Raw genomic sequence first — 25211 nt, forward strand, 5'->3', positions numbered from 1 at the left:
TTAGCCAGTTAGCACATTACCAACAAAATCCAATGTTGACAGAACTGAGCATATTTACAGTGCACCAGTCAACAGTAACAGGAAACATTTCTGCTGAAGAGCTTAATGGCTGAAGAAAATGTATCTTTCCATATGTAACAAGGTTTTTTGATCTCAGTCCCTTTGGACTTTAGTTCTTTTACTTTCCTTACATCCATTTCCTTTCTCGAGCGCTGAGCTAAACTGCCAATCAGAGTGACGTAATTCATCGATGGGCTCAGCATTGGCCGATGTCAATTCAATAGCTAAATCAGCAGGAAGAAAAGCAGTCTAGCGCAGACAAGGGCCAACAGTGCGGGACATACTACAGCCCAACACTGACTGCGACATCAGCTTGGTGTGTCGTAGCCCTAACACTCTGTAGACAGTAACACTGATAAATGTAGGGTTGCTTTCGGTCTTGACACCACTTAAAACCAAACAGTTTTTCAGCCAAAATATCTGTACAGAAATTTAAAAAAAAAAGATTTTGTGGGTTGTTTTCACACCCCTACAAAACATTTGTTATTCTGACAGACCTTGATAACGTTGCGGAAATGTATGTTTGACCAATGAAATCCTTTGTTGCAACTGATGTCATACTTCCACGTCCCGAATTTTTAGGGCTGCTGTGAAAGTGAGCCTACTCAGGGCAACAAAAAAGTTTATCTTGGGTGTGTAGATACAATGGAAAACAAAGAAGATATGGCAGAAGAAATAACGACTTCTTCTCTTTAAGGCATAAAATTCGGAGGTCCTGCACCCACCAAAAGTTTGCTTGCCCATGAGCCCTTAAAGATTTGGCATTCCTAAATTCATTGCCGGTATAATAACTTAAACCGCTGACGAGATAGAGGACAAGCTCAGCTTCAGTCAACGGCGGCAGGGCTTTTAAATCCCGAGTCCAGTCTCCGTGCTCATACGGGTCCACTCCACCTATTTTCTGAATTTTGTCAAGCCGAGCCTTTGGAACAGGGTCCAGCTTGTCTCAGTACTGTCCGACACACTTTTCCTCTGCCCGGTCCATTTAAATCTCTTGCTTTATGTCTCTCTCCCGGCGCAACGCAATGTAAACAAAACAATTTGCCCGTAAAAATGGTGCTAGTTACACACAATGCATTGCGAAGTCACGTGCCCTTTTGAGCCCTATATCCTTTGAAGCGCATATGAGCCTCCATGTCATAGCTAGCTTGAGCCAAAACGAGGGAATGTCTTATCAATATGGCGTCTCAGCAACCAGTATTATATGACAAACACCACCACGACTATCTCAACAACCAAATAAAAGACAATATATGGCCTGAGATCGCCCATCAGCTGAGTTACAATGACGACGGTAATGTAGCTGATATGCACTTGCTAATGTTACGCTGGTTACAGAATGGGGATAGCCACAACAACTAGCATTAGCACCAGATCTTTTTATTTCTCGTGTGGATAACGTTAGACACAAGGAACCACTTTTCTTACCCTACTTGTTGTCATCAGAAAGGTACTTATGGCCCCTTTCACATCTTCAAAAGCCTCTCACAGTACTTTCGAAGTACATTGGCTTTGAATCTCAGCACGGCTGCTTTTGAGAGGATCCCAAACAAGAAGAGTAAACGATACCGTGCACACAATAGTATGTATGCATACTGTACGGCTTCCTTTTGCTGTAGCAGCTCAATCCTCACACAGCTGTTTGCCATTGTGTGTATGTGTGTGAGATAAAGAGAGAGAGAGAGCGCTACAGAGCAAGAGAGTATGCAGCATCTGTTTCTGTTCACACGCTCCCTCGCCAAACTTCCACTTTTAGAAAAAGTAAACAGCATTTTTTAGAGAGGGAAGAAAAAAAGAGGAGGAGGAGGAGGACAAGAGGGAATATGGCATTTTGAGACTTGGTGATTGAGTGAACGAGATAGGAACCACCAGAGTCAGAACGTGAACTCCCTATGTATGTTCGTGCATTAAAAATTGCAAAGGAAATAATGTTTTGTGTGAGTATATGCCTTAATCCACATGCCTGTATATTGTTTTTTTTAATGAAGTAAGTTGTGTAAAATCTAGCTTAAAGACATTTTCAAAGTACTGCTTAATATCATTAAATGGTTTCCACACAGGAAGTAAAAGTATAGTGACCTCAGCCATACGACCAAGCACCAAGAAAACAAATGTGTAAGCGACCACAAACTCCATCCATTCACTTACAACACAGCACTTACACTCCTGAATCACTGGATTCACATGTGCCTCAGTGAAAACAGTGTTTTCTGAGGTTCCATTATCATGACAATAGATGCCGATGCAGCCTGCTATTGCTGCGTGAAAGGCATACACAGGTGGTGCATGTGCTGTGAATGGGAGTCTGCATCAGTAAAAAGGGATGTAATGGCTAACCTCCATTTCACTAAAAGGCTAATTAACCCTGGATAGCCGAGCTTTCACACCAACAATAGCAACACAGCAAGACAACAAAAGCTGATGTGGGCATGTTACAACAGTTAAAGAATATAAAGTACCAACAAGTTTATATGCTTAATAAATGCAAAATTAATCACAACAGCTAAGGAGAGCAGCACATTAGCACAATGATTGTACTGTGTAGCCCTATTTCCACCAAGCAGTACGGTTCAGTTCAGTTTAGTACGCTGCTTTTCTGTTTCCGATGTGAAAAGTTGTGGATGGTACCAATGGAGCCATTCCGTACCGTCCCCATGTTTGGTCCCCCCTCTGTTGGGGTACCTAGCACACAGATCTGGTACTAAAAGGTGGAGCTGTGAACACTGCAGTCTGTTGATCGGTCAATAGAGGACAGTCACTCTGCTCAGGGCTGAGTTTTGGCTGGTTTTTGTAACCACTGCTCATACAGTAAGTTTTACATTAGTAAACTATTACTATAAAAATGAAAGGATATTTTGCTGCCTCTTGCAGCAGCTGGAGTCTGAGAAAAATAACTCAATTCACTGGGCCGACTGCCGGCAACTTTTAAGGTGGAATTTTTACTTGTAATGTTTCTCAGTGCATGAGTTGACGACATGAATCCATCAGCACACCTTAAATTTCACTGTGACAACTCTGACGATCACTTTAGTTGGGTTTTTTTTTGTCTCTGTTGGATGACACAGACATTTTCTTCAAACGTTGACAAATATATTAATTTCAGTTGGCTTATGTGAACTGCTTATGTTCTAATCCTCACTTGGAGAAAAAAAAGCATTGCGGAGTGTTGTTCCTGTGGACTTTGGCTGCCTCTGCTTGCCTGAGAAGGACTTAATGCACAAACCCGCTATTTCTGAATATCCCATTGGGAGAGACTCTCACTGCACCCTGTTCTATTTTGTTCTGAAAATGTCTGCGTTCAACTTCGTTCTGCAGACAATAAACAAGGTGCAGACGTTTCATCTCTGAGGAAATACAGTGAGTGCTGGACGGAGCAGTGAGTGATAACAACCCTGCCCACATTTGAGAGTATTGTGGTGGAAACGCTAAGCGGACCCAGAGTCTAGGCACCATGTCTGATTCCAAAGGTACCATACCGAAAGTGTTTGGTGGAAACAGTGGTGTAGTTATCCACGTCCCCCTTTCTTATTTTTTTTTTACAGCCAATCTAAAGGACTCTTCAATTGACATGCTAATCTCCTTACACACTGACTAATGTTTAAGACACCTGATTATTAGGAGTGTAACGGTTCTGACACTGAGACCAAAACAATGACACAAATGTCCAAGGAAAGGTTAGATGAATTTCTGGGCATAAACTTGGACTATGAGATCACCTTTCTAAGCTGACTAAAAGTGAATATATAACCATTTTCTGATTTCAACCTAATTTTTACATTGTTTATGCAAAGTATGCTAATAAGGAAGGGTTGCATGACTGCACCATAGTGATAAATAATTTCTGGACATCACATACATGGACTCGGACTCTTAGATCACCTTTCCAAGTCAACCAGAAGCAAAATTATAGCTATTTCCATTTTTTCCCTAATTCGTTAGCTCATTATACTAATAAAAAAAAATTACCCAACATTCAACTCTTGACAACCAAGCTTGATCTCAGCTGCTTAGCTGACAGATCATATTCTAATCATAAATGTTCAAAGGAAACAACACTGCTGAGTTTCATATGGGCCATACAGGGATTTTAGTAGATTTCTAGTATCCTATGTGTGCAACGTAATGTTTTCAGATGACCACATCCACTCTGCCAGTTGGTCCAGTGAATAAAGAACCCCACATTTTTCGCCACAGACAACAAAGACTTTTCCCAGTCTGTCCCCACTGAATTGCAAACCCATGAGCCTGGTCTTGTATGGACATCCAAATCCATGTTTTCATCAGCAGTCTTCCACTGTAGCTAACATCAAGATGGAAATTGAGAAATGTGAGATATCCTCAGACGAAACAAGGTCTCTTGGGCAACGGTCCACATCAGTTAGGTGTTGAGGAAAACAGAAACTCTGCCTCCAACGCACACCATGCAACTGGAATCACATTGATTTTCATGAGGCAACACAACTCACATATGGTGAGAGCATTTTGTTCTCAGCGTTCACTGAGGGGTTTGAAAAGGGTAATCTGGCTGATGGGATGTCACTGCGAGAGCTGCTGCCAGATCAGTGTGAAACGATGACAGAGATTTTCATGAGTTTAAACAAAAAAAATACTGTGCTGGGGCTTTGTGTTCTTTTCCCCAGACACAGCTTCCTACAGAAGCTTTCTCACTTCACAGTGTGTTAAGTCAGTCTTTGTGAGATTGTGTGTGCATGTGGTGCATGTGTCTGCGATGTGAATATGGTGTTATCGGTTATCAAGCTCATCTGTGGTCATACAGTGTGGAGAATGAGCCAGAACAGCTCATTCTAGAGATCGCCATGCTGCACCGCCATGTTTCTACAGGAGCCAAAAACAGATAAACTAAACACCAGCTCTAGATAGGGCCACTCTCGTTTTTGCATCAGCCACTCTAGTAACCAGCTCCACCGCGATGAGCCGAACAGCATTGGAAAACACATGTTTTTACTGGTTTAAATCACAGAGCCCATGTGTTTTGGAGAGGAAGAGACCTCTGCAGATAATTCAGCTCCCAGTAAGTTTTAAATGGACTGCACTTGTGTAGCGCCTTTCTAGTCTTCAGACCACTCAAAGCCCTTTTTACACCACGTCACATTCACCTATTGACACACTGGTGGCCAAGTTTACCATACATGGTGCCACCTGCTCCTCAGTAACCATTCATACACTCCCACACACCGATGGATCAGCCATCAGGAGCAGTTCAGGGTTCAGTACCTTGCCCAAGGATGCTTCAACATGTGGACTGGAGGAGCCGGGGATTGTACAGCAGATCTTTCAATTAGTGGACGACCTGCTCTATCTCTAAGCCACAGCCGCCCCCAGAAAACCTCCCAAATGTCTGGATCTTACGTTATCAGAGTAAAAAAGGGAACACATATTAGCAGGTGCTGGGCTAGCGGCCCATTTGAGATGAGCCAAACAATGAGGAAGAAACATTGATAGGTAACACATTAGTACTTGGAAAGATAAAGAGTTTTACCTGTTTTAATCATGTGGTCTGTTTGTTTTGGATAATTCGGCTACTGGTTTAAACTCCTGGTACATGGGAGAAGTTTCAACTGGTTGCAATCGGCAATCCTCACCGCAAGATGCCATCAAATCCTACACACTGCTCCTTAAAATCACTGGTTTGCTTGGTCAGTGGGTCCCAACTGGTGGATCTCGGATCCAATCTGAATGGGCCGCAAGTGACTTACAAACATGTTAAGTTTGTAAAAAACACCCTTTATTTCTAAGTCCAGTGAATTTCCGGCACAGAGCTTTTATTTTTTAGTACCGTTTCCTAAGGTAGAGTGAGTGACTAACGGACAGTTACTTGACAGAGACAGCAAACTAGCTTGCATCATGGCCAAAAGCAAGTATGACGCTGACTGTATTAAACTTTGTGGACCTTGAACTAATGACTAAGGAGAAATCTGGACCCCGTGGCCGGACCAGTTGGGAACCACTGTGCTAGGATGTATAACCGACTGGACGACTGGTATCAACAGTATGCAACACAGCAAGAAACACCACTTGAGACACCTGCAAACACTCAATAATGGCTACGGAACATTGGGTTAGTATGTCGGAGCCCCTTGTAAAACTGCCACATACGTGGGTGTCTCACCGTCTGTCTCCTCTCCTCCTCTCTCTTTCTGGCTATCTGATAAATATGCCTACTTTGGGTAATTATCGATATTGTTGCTATTTTTACCACCAAGCCTCATCATTGCTGTCTCTCTAACCATTTTACCAGCATGGCTCCCCTCCCCCTCCTCGCCTTCTTCCCCTCTGTCTCATCACTGTTCAGACTCCTGATGTTTGCTAATCTGATGCAGCCATAGATTTCCCTGTCTGATCTTGCATGGCCGCATTTTCCATTACATCTTCTACAGCATATTTATCTAATAGGGACACGTCATTTTCCAGGTCCACGTCTGGAGGACCATTTACTGTCAAAAAAAACATGACAACAACAAAAAAAACAACACAGTTAGCGATAAAATAAGAAGCTTCTCGGTAGTAATGAAGGCTAAAGTGAGGGCCATTTTCTCTCTGTCTGCAGGGTCAGATGAATGATAGGGTTTTACTGTTTGTGTTGGTTCTGGACAGTAAATTTTAAGTAGTACTGGATGGCGAGGGATGAGGTTCCCAGAACATCACACACAGACACACACACACTTTTGCTTCGACTTCAATGTTCTCAAATACCAAAGGAACAAAAAAACATTTAAATCTATTCCTCTTCCACTTTCAGTCAAAGCGGCCCTGTGGAGTTAACTTGTAAACAAACAAAAGTTGTGTTTACATCCAGTGTTACTCACCAAAGCACACTGTGTGTATCCTTGAGTTCTGACAAACTTTCCTCACAAATAAATACAAATAAATCCAGCACTGTTTACATACATGTTAACTAGATTGCAGTCTTCTTCTTTCCTGTCTTTTCTGGCACACTGCTGCGTATGTTGGCATGTTGCTGCCATCCTGACCTGTGGAGTAGTGTAACACTATTGAACGGTGTACAGTGCCTGTCTTCGAGCGCATGCACGAGACAAACAAAATAGGGAGCCATTCACCGAAAAAGAGGTGCATTGAGCTACTGGAGGTCTGAGGATCTGTGTCCATGAAGCATTTTGATCTGGCAGGAAAGTGCTGGCAAGGCGACGGACAAGAGCTGTACACGGGTTTCCAGCAAGGTTATAACATGAAGGGTGATGAAAGCATTCACAAGCAAGATTCAGTTTCTGGTAAGGCTGCTCCTAGTCGACCAATAGTCGTCATTTAGGGCCATTAGTCGACTAGTCGCCCGCATGTTTACAATATTAATTCAATCATCAAATTATATATTTTGGGCGGGGCAACACAATGGTTTGAGTTGAAGGTGTGAGAAAGAATAGTATCAGTAACATTGTTAACACTGTGCTACATTACAGAGAAATACCAAAGCGTACTAATGAACCTTCATTAATATAGGCCTATATTTTATCTACAAGTGCACGTCACACACTGAGCGAGCCGCCTGTTAATGACGCTGTTGGCAAAGCAGTAATGATTGTGCTAAGTGGCTAATGGGCATGTAGCTACTTCCATGTTTCAGATGATACGTCATGTTTGTAGTCGACCAATGAAGATGAGTTTACATATCACCTTCGGTTCGTCCTTCACCTTCTCAAAATGATCCCACACTTTGGATTTCCTGCCCGACGTGTTATTAACTAGCCTGTGGAATAACCGCAGGTACCAGCCCTGGAAATTAGGGGCCGTACACATGCTGCGTCTTTATCTGCTTGGAATCTGCTGAGCGTGTGTCCTGTGTCTGTCCTTTCAAATTAAAATCCCACACAGTCCAGTCATATAGGTTTTGATTTATTTTGACAAGGTGCAGCTCCTGATAGAGTTTCACATTTGTTTTATTTTTCTTCGACTAAGCGACCGATGAAACCTTGTCTACTAATGACGTTTCTGGTCGATAAACGTTTGATCGACTAACGGGGGGCAGCCCTAGTTTCTGGTCAGTCTGCTCCCACAGATAAGCTTGTCTGTCCTTGCTGTGATAGTCTCTGTGTGGATAGACAGACACCGCCAGTACAAGCTTCACCTCCAGTTTCTTGGTTACCAGGGTGATGAGTCCTGCCCCATCTATTATATGATCTGTTGCCTGAAAAGGAGCGACAGTGACACCTGCACCTTTCTGAAAAGTTAAGAGATTGTCAACTAGAACCACTCAGCACAGCTGCACAAAAAATCAGAGTGCTCTGAAAAAAGATACTGGGAGCAGCAACATGTGGCGTCACACACTCTCTCCTCATTGGGGACAATTTAAAAAAGACTCAGGCACTCAGAAAAAAACTTTAAATGGACACTCAGCCTAAAACTACACGGGGAACCTTTAAATGGCAGTTGGCAAACCACGAAATGGTTCTGGTAAGCAACCACTTCACAAACATTAAATAAAATGTGTTATTAATATCATAAACATGCCTGATGGCTGAGTTGCCAAAGCAAAGCTTCTAATTCTGTGCCCTCTCTGTTGTCACTTGGTTCAAAATAGCTAATCATTGGTTTTGTGTGGAGATATCTGCTTCTGTGGTCATACGCCTGGACAACGTTAAAAAGTCTGATGTGCCTTGGATCGCAAATAGCATTTCATGACACTGAATTAAATACATGTTTCAAGGCCTGGTAATGATCTAAAATAAACACAGACATGGATGGATAGTCAACATAAAGTTAAAGGCAGTCTTAACTGGCACAATTATGCCTCACTTTCTGGTATCAGCAGATGTAAGGAGAGCTGAGTCTGAGGACAGTGAAGATGGCGTCGGTGTGAATTGAAAGGATGGAGCCTTTGCTGTGTTCCATTTACCTCAGAAGTCAGATTTTGGTGCTGGGAATGACATCACACCCGAGTTGACCACGCTCCAGTACAACAAGTGGGAAAACCAAGATGTTGTTAGCAATACCAGTTCTAGCTAGATTAGCCAGTATTAGCAATACCTGTTGATGGCGCATTACTCTCTATATTGTAAATTAAACACAGTAGCATCATGTCCAAGGAAAGAAGTTGGATGTGCGTATGTCTTTTTTAATGAGACACAAATGCAGTATAATACTGCCCTTTTCACTACTACTGATGCCCAGAGCAGCCATATTAGATTTTGAGGTTGGGGTTGGTGAGGTTCCTCCGATTTACCGAGTCAGAAATCCGACTTCAAGGGGCATTCCAGGTGTAATTTCTGCCTGGAAATACGGAAAATCCAACTTCCCTGTGCAACTGAAACGCAACATTAGTACAGCTTGTACGTCACTAATGTCTCACGTTGTATATGAAATTTTGGATAAAACATTTGTTAAGCCAGTCTTCTGAATATTTTGAAACCTTCACTGATTTAACTGGCTTGCAGTTCTTCTCTTCTTTTGGCTGATGCAACGCTATATTTAATGGCGCATCAATACCATCAACTGTACTAATTACTTTTGCATTCTCATACGCATGCTGGCAGTGCACAAGATAAAAATAAAACAGGCTATTTAAAGCATGAGTCCATAGCATCACTACTAAGTAAAAGTCAGAAAGTAAAATGTATTTATATAGTGCTTTTCTTCACGTGCATTCGTCAAGTGCTTCACACGGGCAATATACAAGAAGAAAGTGACTACGTGAGCCATGTAGCACAGCTAGCAAACACAAAAAGAAGAATTCACACTACACAACAACAATACACAAAATTGGAAAAATACAGCTCTGGTACATACAAGTTACCCAAACGCCGTCTAAACAAGTGTCTTTGGCTGGCTTTTAAAAGAAACCACAGAGTCAGAAGATCGTAAGGGAGCGTGCGGAGCATTCCAAAGTTTAGGTGCTTTGGCCACAAGCTCGATCACCATGTGTCTTAAGGCGAGCGCGAGGGACAGACTACACATGTAGCGCATTTGATTGAAGAGTTCAGGCTGAAGAATACGGGTGAAGTAGTTCAGCTACGTAAGAGGGAGCCTGACTGTAATGCTCTAGTCAAAAACCAGGCTGGAAATCTGCGATCACCTGGCCAGTGCCCTGATGGTAGTAAACAAGGAAGCAGCCCCAAGTGGTCTTGTAAAGAAGCAGACTGGGGTGGTGGACTTTCCCCCAGGACTTTCCTCTGGAGTTGCATGTTCGGAACCATGTAAACTTTGAGTCACTTTAAGGTACGTCCTCGCCATGTTCTTCCTCCTTAACCTAACCCCAGTAACTTTAATGGCCTTTAACCTCCATAACTTTATGTCAATTATGTAACTGTATGCTGAGGATTTAACGTTATTCGTGGGGCACTAATTCATAGGATATCATAGGAATCGTTCTATGAGAATACGTTACAAAAACTTAACTTGCAGACAAACAAAAGCACATCAGCCATGACCGTGTAAGGCATCACACTCTTCAGCATTCTTTCAAATGTATTAACTTCTTAGGTCATTTCGGACAACATGTTTGTTTTTGTTGGTCAACAATGGTTGCGTAGTTCAGATGGAAGGCCATAAACAAGGAAACACATTTAAATGATCTGCTTTGGTTTTCTGGCCATGGCCTCAGTCCTCAAAACTTTATTGGTTCCCTGAAGACTCATTCACAGCTCATCCCAAGGACATTAAAAACAAATGGGTGGCTGGTCAGAAGGGGGGGTTCCCATGGTGCTCCAACACAATTCAACCATCGACTGGTACTTTACCCCCTCCTGACATCCCACCAGCCCAAACACGCCTCACCCCTCACCCCTCCCCTCCTTCCCCACAGTCCACTGACCCGCCCTTGCCCCCCTCCTCCGTCCGTCCATTCCACTTTGACTATTGTGCCCTCCTTTTCAGGCATCCTCATATCACCCAAAACAAATGGGTCCCGTATTTTCCCCTTCTCTCCTCCCCCTCCTTTCTCTTATTTTCTCCCTCTCTTTCTCCCCTTCACTCGGTGCCGATGAAAGGCAGGCATTGAGCCGGCAGTGGCATTCCAAAACCTCAGGCCTCGGCTCCACTGTGTCTGGCTATTCAACACTGCTGGGAGCCATTAGTTTAAGTAAGGTCTGACCCGCCTACTCACCCACGGAAAACCCTCAGATCTCCTATTACACTCCGCGCACAGAGGGGAGACACACGGCTGCTCTTGGGGTGCAACGGGTGTGTGTGGATGTGTGTGTAAACACAAGACAGGAGCAAATAGAGATGAGTAAATATAAGAAGTGCAGGTTTGAGAAAGACGGAGACATGCATGTGTGAGAGTGTGTTTATGAGCGAGAGGGAAAGTGAGTGAGAAAGTGTTTGTGTGTTGGTATGAGGGAGAGACAGAGCGAGAGAGTGGCTTCATGTGTGCTTAAAATTTATGAGCGGTGGGTCTCATGCTCACTTGGCTGCATCTTCCTGAAGTTTCCACGCAGGGAGGCCAAGTGCGTAGCCAGACGCCAAACCCTTCTCACCAATAACTCCCCTTAAATGATATTCAACAACCAACGCACTTTTCGAAGTCTCTCCAGCCGCTCTCTTGTTTAACTAATGTACCAGATACGCTGTCGGGGATATCCATCTATGGCACTCACAGTTAAAACCTTAAATGCGGCAATTTGGCTAATTGGAAAATGATACCGCGGATCAGAACTTGCCAGCCTCACCCAACTGTTGGCACATAAAAATGAATAGTGCTCATAAACAACTCCATGTTTGGGAAAAGTCGTGTGTTAAAAGAGCGGGTGCTTGCTAAGATGTGGACGGGCCCACACACAGACGTAACACATACAGCCAGTAACTACGCACTGGACATTCCTCTAAGTACAACAGGCTTTATTATAGTGACAGTACTGTGTATTGTTCACAGCTGCCGGCCAGTAAAAGATTATTGACTTTGCCACCTTTTTTATAGGGAATTAATCATGGTCCAAAACTAAAAACTCAATTACATCATTTATGACTTAATAGAAGTCTTTGTTGAGGCTGCCACCTCATGAAGCTAATACCTTCTTGTTCCCACTGTCACTACACCCGCTAACACAACACATACATTTTGCCCCAGGATTTAGATATTAAAGAATTAGACCAAATAAAAAACATGACTAAATTATGAGAGTAAACACGACTCATAACCGAGTTGTCACACTGCTCAGATTTAGCAGCCTGCCTTGAACGTGTTTTGCATTTATTGAGGGAAAAGTCTTAAAATAGAGGAGCCACATATAATTTCACAGAACACAACAGCATGAATAAATTTCTACTTTCAATGTGACAATAAATTGACGTACATGCTGCGTCAAGGTTCACAACAACTCCCACTCCTGTCAAAGCTGTCACACTGAGCTGCTTTAATTAAAAGCACATCGCCACCAGGGCCATTCACACTAACACGTTTTTCAAAGGCAGTTTTAAAATGAAACATTCTCATTCTACAAAAGTGTTTTGGCACCGTTTCAGATTCTCCATTCATACCAACACACATGAAAATGCATATCACACCACCTGGGCAGGTGCGTGTAAACAGGCAGCAGACTATCTACTCTGTGGTTAGTTGCTTAGTTACATTTCTTTGCTTGGACCAACAATGAGTTGGAACTGAAAGTGAAACGCAGAGTTGAAGCAGTCAAAGTCGTTGCAAATCAGTGACATATCAAGACCCAGATACACCACACTGACATTAAAGAACAAGTGGCCACGAAGGCCGACTGTTATGTCCCCTCACTTCGCCTGTGTCACGGCCAGAAAGTTGCATCATAACACACCGCAAAGACTACAGCCAACAGCCAGCTAGCAACTACGTTCTGCATCCACATTAACATACCAGTAGGCGGCAGTCGTCTGTCATTAGAAAAGGGAAACCAGAAGACATACAGAACGATTTCAAGATGCTAGTTAGCCAGTTAGCCCATTAACAACACAACCCGATGTTGAAAGACCAAATTATATTCACAATCATGAACCATTTCTGCTAAAGAGCTCAATGGCTAAAAACGAATCTTGCATAATAAAAAGTTGGCTTTGATCTGTCAACCTCTTGACTTTAATTGTGTTTGCTTTCCTTAATTCTGGGGGGAGAGGGGTTGACATGTAGCAGAGGGCGGCAGGTTGGACTCAAACCCGGGCTGCTGCTAAAGACTAGGGGTGGTTGATATATTGAATATACTCATTGTATTGCGGCCTGTTCCACGTATATAAATTCTATATTGCAAACACTGAATAAAAACCATCACATCATTTTTTTGACTTACTTTGATGTTTCGGACCTCTTCCTTACACAGAAGTGAACACATGAACATGAACACAAAATGTCACATGCACTCCTCCACCCATCCAAACCAGTCTCTGCTGACTGATAGTATGAGCATGATGCTTTTTTAATTTTTTACCAACAGGGCTCCAGACTGTGACTATTCAGTCACATTTTGCTACCATGGAGCACCAATGCCATAATAATAATTTGACTTGTTTCCAGCTCACAGTGAATAAATCTCCACATTTATCAGCATCATGGCAACACTTTGACAATGTGCTAACTGTTAAAAACAACTGCTTTAATGTCATGGCAAACACTTCCACACCAAGATGAGCTAGGTGCTTCAAAATAAAAGCACCAGTGGTTGCGCACTGATTTATTCAATTATAGCCTCACAATATTTAATTCAAATTAATTATAACAGCATTTTATTTAATGTTTATAAAAGAGTACTTAATTTAGTCTATGATATTTAGTATGATATTGATGTTTAATTTAACAGTACTTTATTTAATAATTTTATAATATGACAGTAGCTGCTTTAACTTTAGTGTAACTGTAGTTCATTTAAGTGTTTTACAGTCAGTTTAAAATATCTAGATATCAAGTACCATGATATAGCCTAAACATATCGTAATATTATTTTTAAGCTATATCCCCCCGCCTTCTAAGACCTCAGCTTTCATGGGGTGCACACTCTAACCTGGTGAGTAGATGTCACCCCTATCCTGGAGGTTTTCAAACGTAAAACATGGTCAACAGCATTTAAGGGGTTCAAATACACCAGAGTAGTGTGGAAGCTAGGTGTAATGTAGCAAAAGTTAGGTGTTTTTAAACTACAGCAGATTAGTGTGGACGTAGCCTAAGAAAGGGAAAGTTATCTTTACTGAGCAGCAGGCGATGACAACGTGACCGACAATACGATGTTACTTTAAACTGTGTATTTCTGCCTGATGTGTGTGTGTGCGTGTGTGTGTGTGTGTGTGTGTGTCTGTGTGTGAGAAGCTTCCTGCTACCAGCAGTTGATTCTATATAAACCTTCCACCTCTCTCTTTTTCTCTCTCCCCGAGGCTGAAGGAGCAGCTGTGTTGTTCTCTTCTCTGGCGATGGCCACACCTGTGATCTGCAGGTGGTTCATCTGGCAGCGGAGCCGGGAACACCTGGCCAGGCAGAGATAGAGCCTCCAGGCTTTACTCCCTGTGTGTGTTTGTGTGTGCGTGTAATAGTTTTTTGGGATTTCTGAAGGGCTCAATTAAAGCTGAGGGAAGATAACGGCTGGCTTTGCTCACACACACGCCCACACACACACATTCAGAGACATGTGTTGGCATTTCCCAAGGTTAAGCCTTAGGGATGTTTGGGCTTGTCAGTGTTGCAATACAATCCTCAATCTGTGTGTGTGTATCTCTGTGTATGTGTGTGTGTGTGTGTGTGTGTGTGTGTAATGGAGAGGGGTGTATTTACAGTTTTAGTTGTTCTGGTTCTTTTTCTTTTCAAGACATAACAACTCAAATTCAGCCTCCTCTTCTCTTCCCCAGCTGCCCCTGCTCGGATTTGCGGACTAAATCGTACAAATATCTCCAGCCAGAACAACAGGAGGCTGAGGCAGCACCTGCTTTGTTGTTGCTTCGCAGACTCACCACGGGTATGACATCTCGCTACAGTACTCTGCTAGAACAAACAAGCAAAGACAACAAGCAGAGACACCAGCTGAGGACAAGACACATAAACAACGGCACCCAGAACACATTCCACCCTGGGAGCAAGAGCAGGCAGAGTGCAATGTGAGTTTATGTGTGTATCAGGAGAGCAGGTCCCGTTCTCTGACAGCACGAGGCCCAGCAGGGGTGAAATCAGAGACGGGACAGATGAGGTGAACTTGACAAAAGTCATAAAACTCACGACTGACACTCGGGAGCTCGGGAATGATGTTGGCTTATAGGCTAAGATCCTCTGTCACATTGGCTGTCACTGTGTGTGTGCGTCTGATAAAGTGAGACTAGGCCAAGGCCACACATTATGTTCATTGTTATCTGTCAGGATGTGTAACAGCCATTATCTGGGTCAGACTCTGCTGGATGTGCTTGTTGCATATGCTCTACATAAACATTACATGTGTTATGGCGGATAATAGATGATTTTAAAGGGGGACTACGCCCATTTTCAAAATTCATATGTTATTCCTACTGTCTTTGACGGTCCAAAAGATATTAGTAAACATGCACAACTCTCTCCCAAATCCAAAAGCTAGTGTGTGAAAGCTCAAATTTGTAATGTTATCAAATATAAAGTCTGGAGCTGCTCCACAGATAATGGATGCCATCCTCTATCTTTTAAGTGGAGTATGTGTTATAGATGACAGTCAGCGCACCCAATGGAATGTTCTGGGTATATGGGTACATTATCTGATTCACAACTGATAACATTACAATAAAATTAAGCTCAGTCAGGGATTAAAAGGGTAAACCAACATTCTGTGGGTCCACAAAATTAAGGAACAGCTCCTTATACCAGGGATGCACCTATTGTTAAATTCTGGGCTGATACAGTTCATGTTTATTTTATTTTTGTTGTTAGAAATTTCTTTATTATAAAAAAAACCCCCATAAATAACGATAACCAATATCATTCAGATTTGTCATTACACTAGCATTAAATTTAATCATACACATTTGAAACAACCTTTAATATAACCTTTCACATGAAAAACATATTTAAAAATGGCTTCAAAAGTCATTTTTCTATATATAATATACATCCTCCTCCTGAGACTCAAAGTTTTGTTTGGTATGCATTTTTAATTTCTCCTAGCTATTTGGGATCAGTAGGATAAGTACAAAAAAAACTAAAGAAAACACAACCAAACCAAATAACAATGAAGTCACAATATCCTTAAACAAGTACTTCGTAATTAACAGCGTCAAATTGGTCAAATTTGTTGATATATCAAACTCAAATGTTATCAATCATAAAACAAGTTTCAACCATACTGCTTCTGTTTCAGGGTTGGCTGCAGACTGACTTAGCAGACATGGCCGCCATCTTATTTCTACTTGGATTAGTGTATTGCAGACACAAAAAAGTGTCCACGAACAAGGACAACGGGCAAGTATAAGGTCAAGTAAACCTCAAACGTAATGTCCTCATATTAGGACACAGGGTCTCAGGAGGATATAAATTTCCCTCTCTAATGTCTATTTTGTATTGCTGTCAATCTTCAAGTGACCCACCGAAAACTGCATTTTACAAGATCACATTTGAACACATCATAAGAGCGTTATCATTTACCTTCACACAGTACTCATTTTTACTGAGTAGAGCCTGAACGCCTCATAATTTAACTCGCTGCAACCTGTGTCAGCAGATAGCTCCAGCCACCAGCTGCTAACTGCTAATGTTAACTAGCTCTTCTCCTGCTGATGTCAACAATTATTTCTTGTTCACAATGTAGCATTATCATGGAGACAATACGGTGTGTCTCCTGATGTTTCAGTAGTGAGTTTACAGTCCCAACAACGTCCCAGTAAGATCTGTCTTCATCCCAAAGTCTATTGTCCCCAGGATGTTGCGACAACGTAAGTCTCGTGCCCTGCTTTTTAACTTGATGTGACAAAACAGAAAAACATCGTCCACTGCCAACAGTGAATGCCATCTTGTTTGTCAATAGGCAGTCAAGAAGGCAAATATTGGCTGATACCAATGTTCGAACGATAAATCAGTGCATCCCTACTTTCTACTTGACATCACAAGTCGGAGACTTCTCTGGTTCTTGGCTTTGAGAGAGAGGAGCTCATGTTCACAAATATTCACTGAGCCTTCACAGGCGATGGAAATAATATGTTGGAAATCTTAATTTAGGTGATGTTCCCCTTGAAATAGGAAAAAACTGCTATTTTTTTTTTTAAAATACATGAAAATATTACATCTTCTGGAACGTTCTGTTAAAAAAATGGGCCTTTTAAAAAGTGTGACTTAACATGTATCTCATAAATCCATGAACTGAGACTTCTCTCTCTGAGTCTTCAACAAGAGCTCATACGCAGCTGGATGTCAGCTTTCCTCAGGGCGACGACAGGCCAGCTGCAGTTGGACTCTGCGTGGCGGCCAAGGCAGACGAGTGGGAATGGAGTGAGGGATAAGGGGAGATAAACAGAGGTGGAAAAGGAACGAGGACAGAGCGACGGGGAACAAAGAGGGATGGACGGAGGGAGGCCGAACGTCGGGCTGAAACAGGAGGTGAGAAAGAAGCGCCGGGGTAACCCTGGAAGGCGTGGAGAAAAGGGGGAACCAATGCTAACTCCTCTTTGTCTGGGCCAAGTGGGAAATGATGGAAGGGGGGTGAAAGGCAGGGGGCATTAAAAAAGCATAATGTGGTGATAAGTTCCTTTCACTTGCTTTTTTTTTTCTTCCCCTGACCGCTCTGATTTACTCTGAAGTGACTGGGCCCTTTTGTTCCCAGCCAATGTCCCTCAACTTAAGAGTAGAAGACCGAATAAATGCCTGCACACAATCCTGGGACCTGCATGCCGCCATCCTGATAAAGGATACATGATTTTTTTTTCTCCATGATGATTTAAATAAAACAGAAAAACACACAAAAGACGCTTTTATCCCTTTTTGGTTGTGTGTTTCAAAAGCCATATAACAAATATGCAAAACCACTCTGGAACCGTGCGAGACGCCTTTTTTGGAATAGTCAAATGTGTCAAAGCGATGTTTACGCCACCAAGTGACACCTGAATACAGAGGCCATGGCGGTGGCTGGCAGTATAACAAAATGACAGTGTTAACAACGCTCAGGAGCCGAGCTAAGACCTGCAATCAACGGTGAAAAGCAAAGAGCCGGGTTATCTTTCAGAGGCGGAGAAGTGATGTTTTGTCAGGAGGTGGGCGAGCGCGGACACTCTAATAGCCCCAGTCTCCTGTACGGCTGGTATTTTGGAGGATTGTTACTGGCGGGTGATCCTTGGCGTAAGATCACATCTGGATCCCATCTTCCCAGCCGCTCCGCGCAGTGCCGCACAGCAACAAGAAACAGCTGTGCAAAACTGGCTTCAATTAGCCTCACATTCTCCCTGACAGTTAATCCCTTTCTACTCCCCTTCTCTCACTGTTTTTTTCCTTTAACTGTTCGGTCATTCCTCTGTTTCTCTTTTTTTTTAAGCTTTGCTTCAGGTTGCCACACTGTCTGAAGTAATAGACAGGGGAACACAGTGTGCTGAATTGGAAACAGACAACGGGACGGAAAGCTCAGAGGTCTCACGAAACACGGAACATGACAAATCCTATCTGTTTGAAAAGACTGATGATGCAGTTTGCAGCGGTCTGGGATTCAACACAAGGGGAACTTGATAATAAGATGCAGAGATGATATATTCTCTCTTCCTGTCATTGGGTAGTAAACGTTTCATTACAATTAGGGTTCATTTAAATCTTCAATTTTCGCTGCATGTGATCTGTAACAGTAGATATGTGACACATGCAATTAAAGTCTGTTTAAACAGTCACATTTCCTCACATATTATTACTCAAACAGAAGATGCCAGATGCTTTGTTGTGGTTCTCACATGTGGAGCACTGGGCAACGATGTGACCCCATAAATTCGGTCTTTAAACATCTCTTTTCCCTCTGAAACCACACTTTGCAAACACTTAAGCATGATCCAGCAGTGCAGCGCGCTGAATCCAATGTTGTCGCTCATGAGTCATTAATCTAACTCAGGCCGGTTCAACTGCACACCATCTTGACTCAGCTAAACTGCACCGGGGAATCCAGCTCCAGATTGGTCCCTGTGATAGGAAATGGGAGCCAGGTTTGAGGTAAGGGAGCCGATCTGATGGGCTTGATGAGCAAATCTGGAAGGTTCTGCAGTCATTGTAGCCCTGGGGCCCGAGTAAAACACTAACAGGTGGTAGCGCTGGTGGAAAAGACCCACGCAGAGACCAGAGGGAGTGAGAAGGATACTGGGCTAGCAGCCTGACACACACAAACACACACACGAGCGCACGCATAGTACAAAAACACAGCCAACCACATGCATGACACATAGTAACAAACAGATACAAGTAAAAGCTGCACACGGAGAAACTGAAAAATAAAACACGCAATTCAACGCACATTTTCAACATACATACCTGAAATGACACATGCATACCAACACATTCACAGACATACACACACATGCATACAAACAGCCCACAAAGACGAGAAACAGCGCAGGGATGACTCAGAGAAGATCTGCAGGCACCTCTCTTCTCTACCTCCAGCACAGGCAAATTCTCCCACATGGCAAAACACAAAGGGCCCACGTCTGGCAACGCTAACAGCCCACTCAAGCCAAAACCAATTAGGTCTCTAATGCAAACCTGCAGGGCCCCTTTGTCGTTTATTTCCCCTTTTAATGTCAGAGGATTGGAATCTGACTCCATAACCCACCCCAAAGAAAAGAAGGGAAAAAAGGCAAAAGGGAAAATTATCGGGGGTTCCAAATTATCCACATGTTTTCGAGTAGAGCTAATTGAATCAGCGGTGAATGGAAATGATTGACTAGTGTGAGCAATGTTGAGCCTACATGCTCTTTAACACATTTTCTCCCAGTGTACACACAGCATCCCGGCTTCCCAGAGGGCTATTTAGCTTTCTGCAAAACATTGAATTACTCCCAACTAAACAACGATTACGGTAAAACAGAAGAACACACATTTTTGATCTTTTGTGGGTTCGAGTTGGAACCGAATTTTCCAAAACAGGGATTGCTTTCAAACCCAGAATCCATCATGTTTACAGTTTTATATTACAGTACACACTCTGCTGCTCCCTGGTGGCAGCTGTGGCCCCATCATCATGATAATTATCATCATCATCACCACAACACCAACCATCAGTGTTACAGTCATGTCTTTGTCATGCGATTATTTGTTTCTCTATGGGGGAAAGGGGGAGTCCTGAGGGGAGGCTGCGGTGACACATGGGAGGCCTGCAGTCAAGCCCTCGGGCCCTGCTGACCCCACTTGCATTGCAGGACTGTACTATTGACCCCTGATGTAAAGCAGGCAGAAACTGCAGGCATGAAAAAGGGAAAAACCTCCTCCTGGCATCAAGCAGCAGCTCCAGCCTGGTTTCACACCGCCTGGTGTTTTTGTCTTAAAAAGCTGTAAAGTCCAGATGGTGGAAAGAGACAGAGAGAGAGAAAAAAAACTTTGCCTGGTGGATTAAGGGCTCCAAATCCTCCGCTGAATAGACACATAGACCGAAAGCTGCTATTCAATCAAATGGGAGCATAATAGCTGTCTTGTGGGGGCTATATAAGGGATAATGCATCCAATAGAGTGTGTGTTATGCATAGTTTATTCGCACTCTTTAATGGATCCTAATGAGCGTAAGATCTCAGCAGACAAAGGGATGACTGAGTTTTTGTTTGGTCATTATAATGACTTGATATGATCTGAAGTAACACATTCAAAGGTCCTCTCTGAAGACTTTAGCCCGCTCTGGGAGACGAATCTGAAAATAATAGAGTGGAGTTTTTTTAAGTCCCCATTATGCAGCCTAGATATCGGCTCATTACGAGGCAAAGACAGAGCTTCAGCTGAGATTTTGGTCGTTAATTATGTAAAACATAAAAAATGAGATGAAGGACATATGGGCCCAAAGGTGTAGATTTCGGGGGGGACACAGGGGACATGGCTCCCTCAGTATTTGAAATGAGTGTATTAAGCAGGATTTATACTACGACGTAGCGTACACACGTGGCCTACGCTGTTGTGAGCATTTATACTAGTTTCTGTGAAGTGCTGTAAACTTCAAAACACACCCAAAACACACATTAAACATGGCTTAATAGCGACAATTTCAAATACAGGTACACAAACTGGTTTCGCTATAAGTGGAAGCATTTACAGACAAAGCACATTTTCTCAGGACACATTTTACCCACAAATACAACATGCTAATGTCATTAGCACAAGCCTATAGCATTTTATATTGTATAAATTAGCCTAGCAACAAGCGGACATTTCATCAACTCATATGAAGCCAGGGACATTTAACAAAGGAAATATTACAAAACTCAGCTCCAACAACTCACATGGTTCACTGACAAAACAACTATCTTATACTAAACACGTTTTACAAGCAAATATAACATCCTAACGGAATTAGCACAAGCCTACAACCCATTACATTGCATAAATTAGCCTAGTGACTAGCAGACAATTCCTCTGCTCATATGAAGCCAGGGACAACAGCAACATTCAACAAAGCTAACGTTACAAAATTCACTCCTAATACAGCTCACAAGGTTCACTAACAAAACAACTGTCTTATACTAATATAACATGCTAACATTATTAGCACAAGCCTATGGCATTTTACATTGTATAAATTAGCCTAGCGACTATAGGACATTTCCTCTACACATATGAAGCCATGGGACAGCTGCAACATTTAACAAAGGTAATGTTACAAAATTCGGCTCCATTACAACTCACAAGGTTCACTGACAAAATAACTGTCTTAAACTAAACTTGTTTTCCAAACAAATATAACATGCTAACGTTATTAGCACAAGCCTATGGCATTTTACATTGTACAAAATAGCCGAGCAACTAGCGGACATTTCTTCTACTCATATGAAGCCAGCAACATTTAACAAAGGTAAGGTTACAAAAATTTGGCTCTATTACAACTCACAAGGTTCACCGACAAAACAAGTGTCTTGTACTAAACAGGTTTTGCAAGCAAATATAACATGCTAACGTTATTAGCACAAGCCTATAACATTTTACATTGTGTAAATTAGCCTCTGCTCATATGAAGCCAGGATAAATCACACACAAGACTTAAAATCCTATGTTGTTGAGGCTTTATTGTCTTTACAATTTATTGTTTATTATCTTTGAAATTAAAGTAAATAAAAGCTTTGTTTCCACTGAGGGACATGGTTTCAGCTTACAAAAATAGACAGGTGGTCTATTAGTGGTAGGTACATTTCTGGGGAGGTGCACGTCAGGCTACGGCGTAGGGTACGGCGTCAATTTGACACAGAAGTATAAATCCTGCATTAGTCTCCCGCATTAAAACCTTAAAGTTTATTATTTGACAAAATTAAATACATTTGCACAATAAATTGGTGCAGAAAAGGCAAAAATAGGTGCACAAAAATTCACAAGAATGCAGAAAATTAAGTGCTCAAAATCTTCCGGTGGAGGACCTTTGACCCCCCGCCCCCCCTTCTGTTTCGTACATGTCCCCCCAGTGTTGAAATGAAACCTACGCCCTTGTAGGGGCCATTTGTCATGACTCAGCAGGGTGTACTACAGTGTGCAGGTGCAAACATACATATACCTGTGGATGTATGAAGTCAGGTAATAGTAACTCACTAACAGTAATAACTGTAATAAACAGCACATTAAGCATAATTAAAATCTACTCACAGTTTAAAGCACTCGGCATTCCGACCATGCTCCTCGTATTGTGGAGTTTTCTTCCTCCTCCTGGCAGAATGATGATGGCTGATACGATCACAGTCCCACAGTTTCTCTTCCACAGGCTCTCTACTGGATTAAAACAATTTTAAAACACTTTTGAAAGAGACAGAGTTAACGGAACCAGCATGAGAGGATCGATGCGGATCAGCAGCAGGCATCAGGTATCTATTCTCTGCGGCGCAACAGAGGAGATTTGGGTGGGCGGTACTAATTGTCAGCATTTAAGCAGAAAACCAATAACGCTCCGTTTACAGCAGGGAAACGGTGTGTGTGTGTGTGTGTAATGATTAACTCCGAGCGGCAACAATAGGACACCAGAGCTCAGCTCACATAATCCTCACAGCAGACATACTTCTGTTGCCTCGAGCAAAGTCGTTTATGACCTCGACTTGTTGGTGTATTGATTTTGTTGTTCACTGCCTGGATCTATAGCCTGGGATGCCTCCACAAATTGTCATTGGAACAAGCAAGGATAAGGAGAGCCTGGTGGAACTGAAAATGATGGATTGCACTTGATAATATGTAGTCCTAGGGGATGAATTAAAATGTTGCACAGTATAACCATGCATTAAAGTTAAAAAAAAAAAAAAGTTGCTGTCAGTATTTAGAACATGTGCAATAAATGCATAAAAGTAGCAGAGCACTTTTACTTTGACCAAATTAAAGACCTCAAATTGAGACAGAAAATTCACAAATTGTTGCAATGATGGATTGCACTTGATAACATGAAGCCTAGACAATGAATTAAAATGTTGCACAATATACCTGTGCATAAAGGTAAAAACAAAAGTTGAATATGTGGTGCATAGGCTCATATTTCAGGGGTATGTAGGGGAGAAGTTGCCTACAATATTTAGAACATGTGGAATAAAAACATGAAAGTAGCAGAGCACTTTTACTTTGGCAAAATTAAAGAGGTCTGTGCCATAAATTGATGCAGAAAATGCACATATAACTGTGCATAAAGGTAAAAACAAAAGTTGAATATTTGATGCATAGGCGTAGATTTCGTGGGGTATGTGGGGGACAAGTTGCCGTCAATATTTAGAACGTGCAATAAAAACAAGAAAGTAGCAGAGCACTTTTACTTTGACAAACTTAAAGACATGTACATCATAAATTCATGCAGAAATGCACAAATTGTTGCATAAAAATTCACTAGAATACAGGAAAGTGCTCCAAATTTTATGGCCAAGAACCCTGTAACCTCCTGTTTCATATGTGTGTCACCCAATGTTAAACCGAAACCTACACCCTTGATTCGGTGTGTCATCTGTTGAGCCAGAACACAAAAACCTACACAGTCACACAGATCTGGACTCCATCCAGAGTTTCACATGTTATTCTTCTTTTACAAGCATAATATTTGGTCGCTGGCTGAGGAGATTGTGAGCTATACCACTCCTAACCCACACATAAACATCCACCATCATCTTTCCATCCTCCCTCCCCCCCTACAGCCACCCACATATGCCACACGCTCCTGTCCTCCCCCTCCTTCCCTCCCCCTCCAGCCCCCCATCCTCCACTCCTGCCAGGCTGCCACCTGCTCTCTGCAGCATGCTGCACAGCTGCTCTGCTACAATAACAAATTAAGGTCCACCGTGGCAGGCAGGAGTCATTACCTACTGTTCCTGCTATGGAAGAGCCAAGGAGCCGTCAGCTACCGTCTGTGTGTGTGTGTGTGTGGGTGGGTGGGGGGGACAGGTTTTCACCCTCATTGTGTAAAGCTCGGGGCCAAGGGCCACTAATTGTTTTGATGTGGCGCAAAGGATCAGGGGGTGCCACAGTTTGAGGACACAGAAGCTAAGAGTCACCGCGTGCTGTGTCAGTGTCAGGAGTGAGTCATGTGCTGCTGACTGAGCTGTTTACACAATTAATGAAAGAAGGATCAGATCCCTGCTGAAAAAGACTTCATTATCTACCATTATCAGACAGCAACATCCTTAAATTCTATTTAATAGACAATAAAAGAATCAACACAGTTCTTTTTTTGTTGTTTTTTTTGAAGTAACTCTTATTTTTGTCACTTACAGATGGTGACGACTTTACTTTCCTGTCAGTGTCATTAAATAACATTATACAGTAAATAAGGAATTAGCCTTAAAAAGCTTATAACTGATTATTAAAATCTTGTGATACATTAATTCACTCACTTCTTAAATGTAGCAAGGACGTAACTGAAATTTAAAGCATGATAAATTACTTCAGAAAAATATTTTTTGACTTATGAATGACTAGACAATAGTGTGAAGGAACAACCCACAGGTGAGGTATCAAAGTTTATTAGAAGTACTGATACATGATGTAAAAGACAAAGTTTGTTCTGGAGAAAATGAAGTTAACTCAAAGTTACCAACATTTTAACAATACTGCCAGTGTAGCCCAGTGGCTAGGTGAAATGTTGGCACTGTACTATTCAAGAAACCACAGA

At 42.3% G+C, this 25211-nt stretch overlaps 1 protein-coding gene across 2 annotated transcripts in view; it reads right to left on the minus strand.

The window, feature by feature from the left end:
- Positions 1-22983, minus strand: part of cbfa2t2 (CBFA2/RUNX1 partner transcriptional co-repressor 2) — a 51748-nt gene extending 28765 nt beyond the window's left edge. Inside the window, exon 1 of one of the 2 annotated variants that reach the window (XM_049586732.1) lies at positions 22724-22983. In XM_049586732.1, the coding sequence (XP_049442689.1) occupies positions 22724-22751 (28 nt within the window). In that variant the 5' untranslated portion in view covers positions 22752-22983. Of the gene's footprint in view, positions 1-1488; positions 1702-22723 lie in introns of those variants that run through there. The other variant, XM_049586874.1, reaches the window with a different exon arrangement.
- Positions 22984-25211: the final 2228 nt, after the last annotated feature.

Source organism: Epinephelus fuscoguttatus, linkage group LG1 (assembly GCF_011397635.1).
Source record: "Epinephelus fuscoguttatus linkage group LG1, E.fuscoguttatus.final_Chr_v1".
Taxonomy (NCBI): domain Eukaryota; kingdom Metazoa; phylum Chordata; class Actinopteri; order Perciformes; family Serranidae; genus Epinephelus; species Epinephelus fuscoguttatus.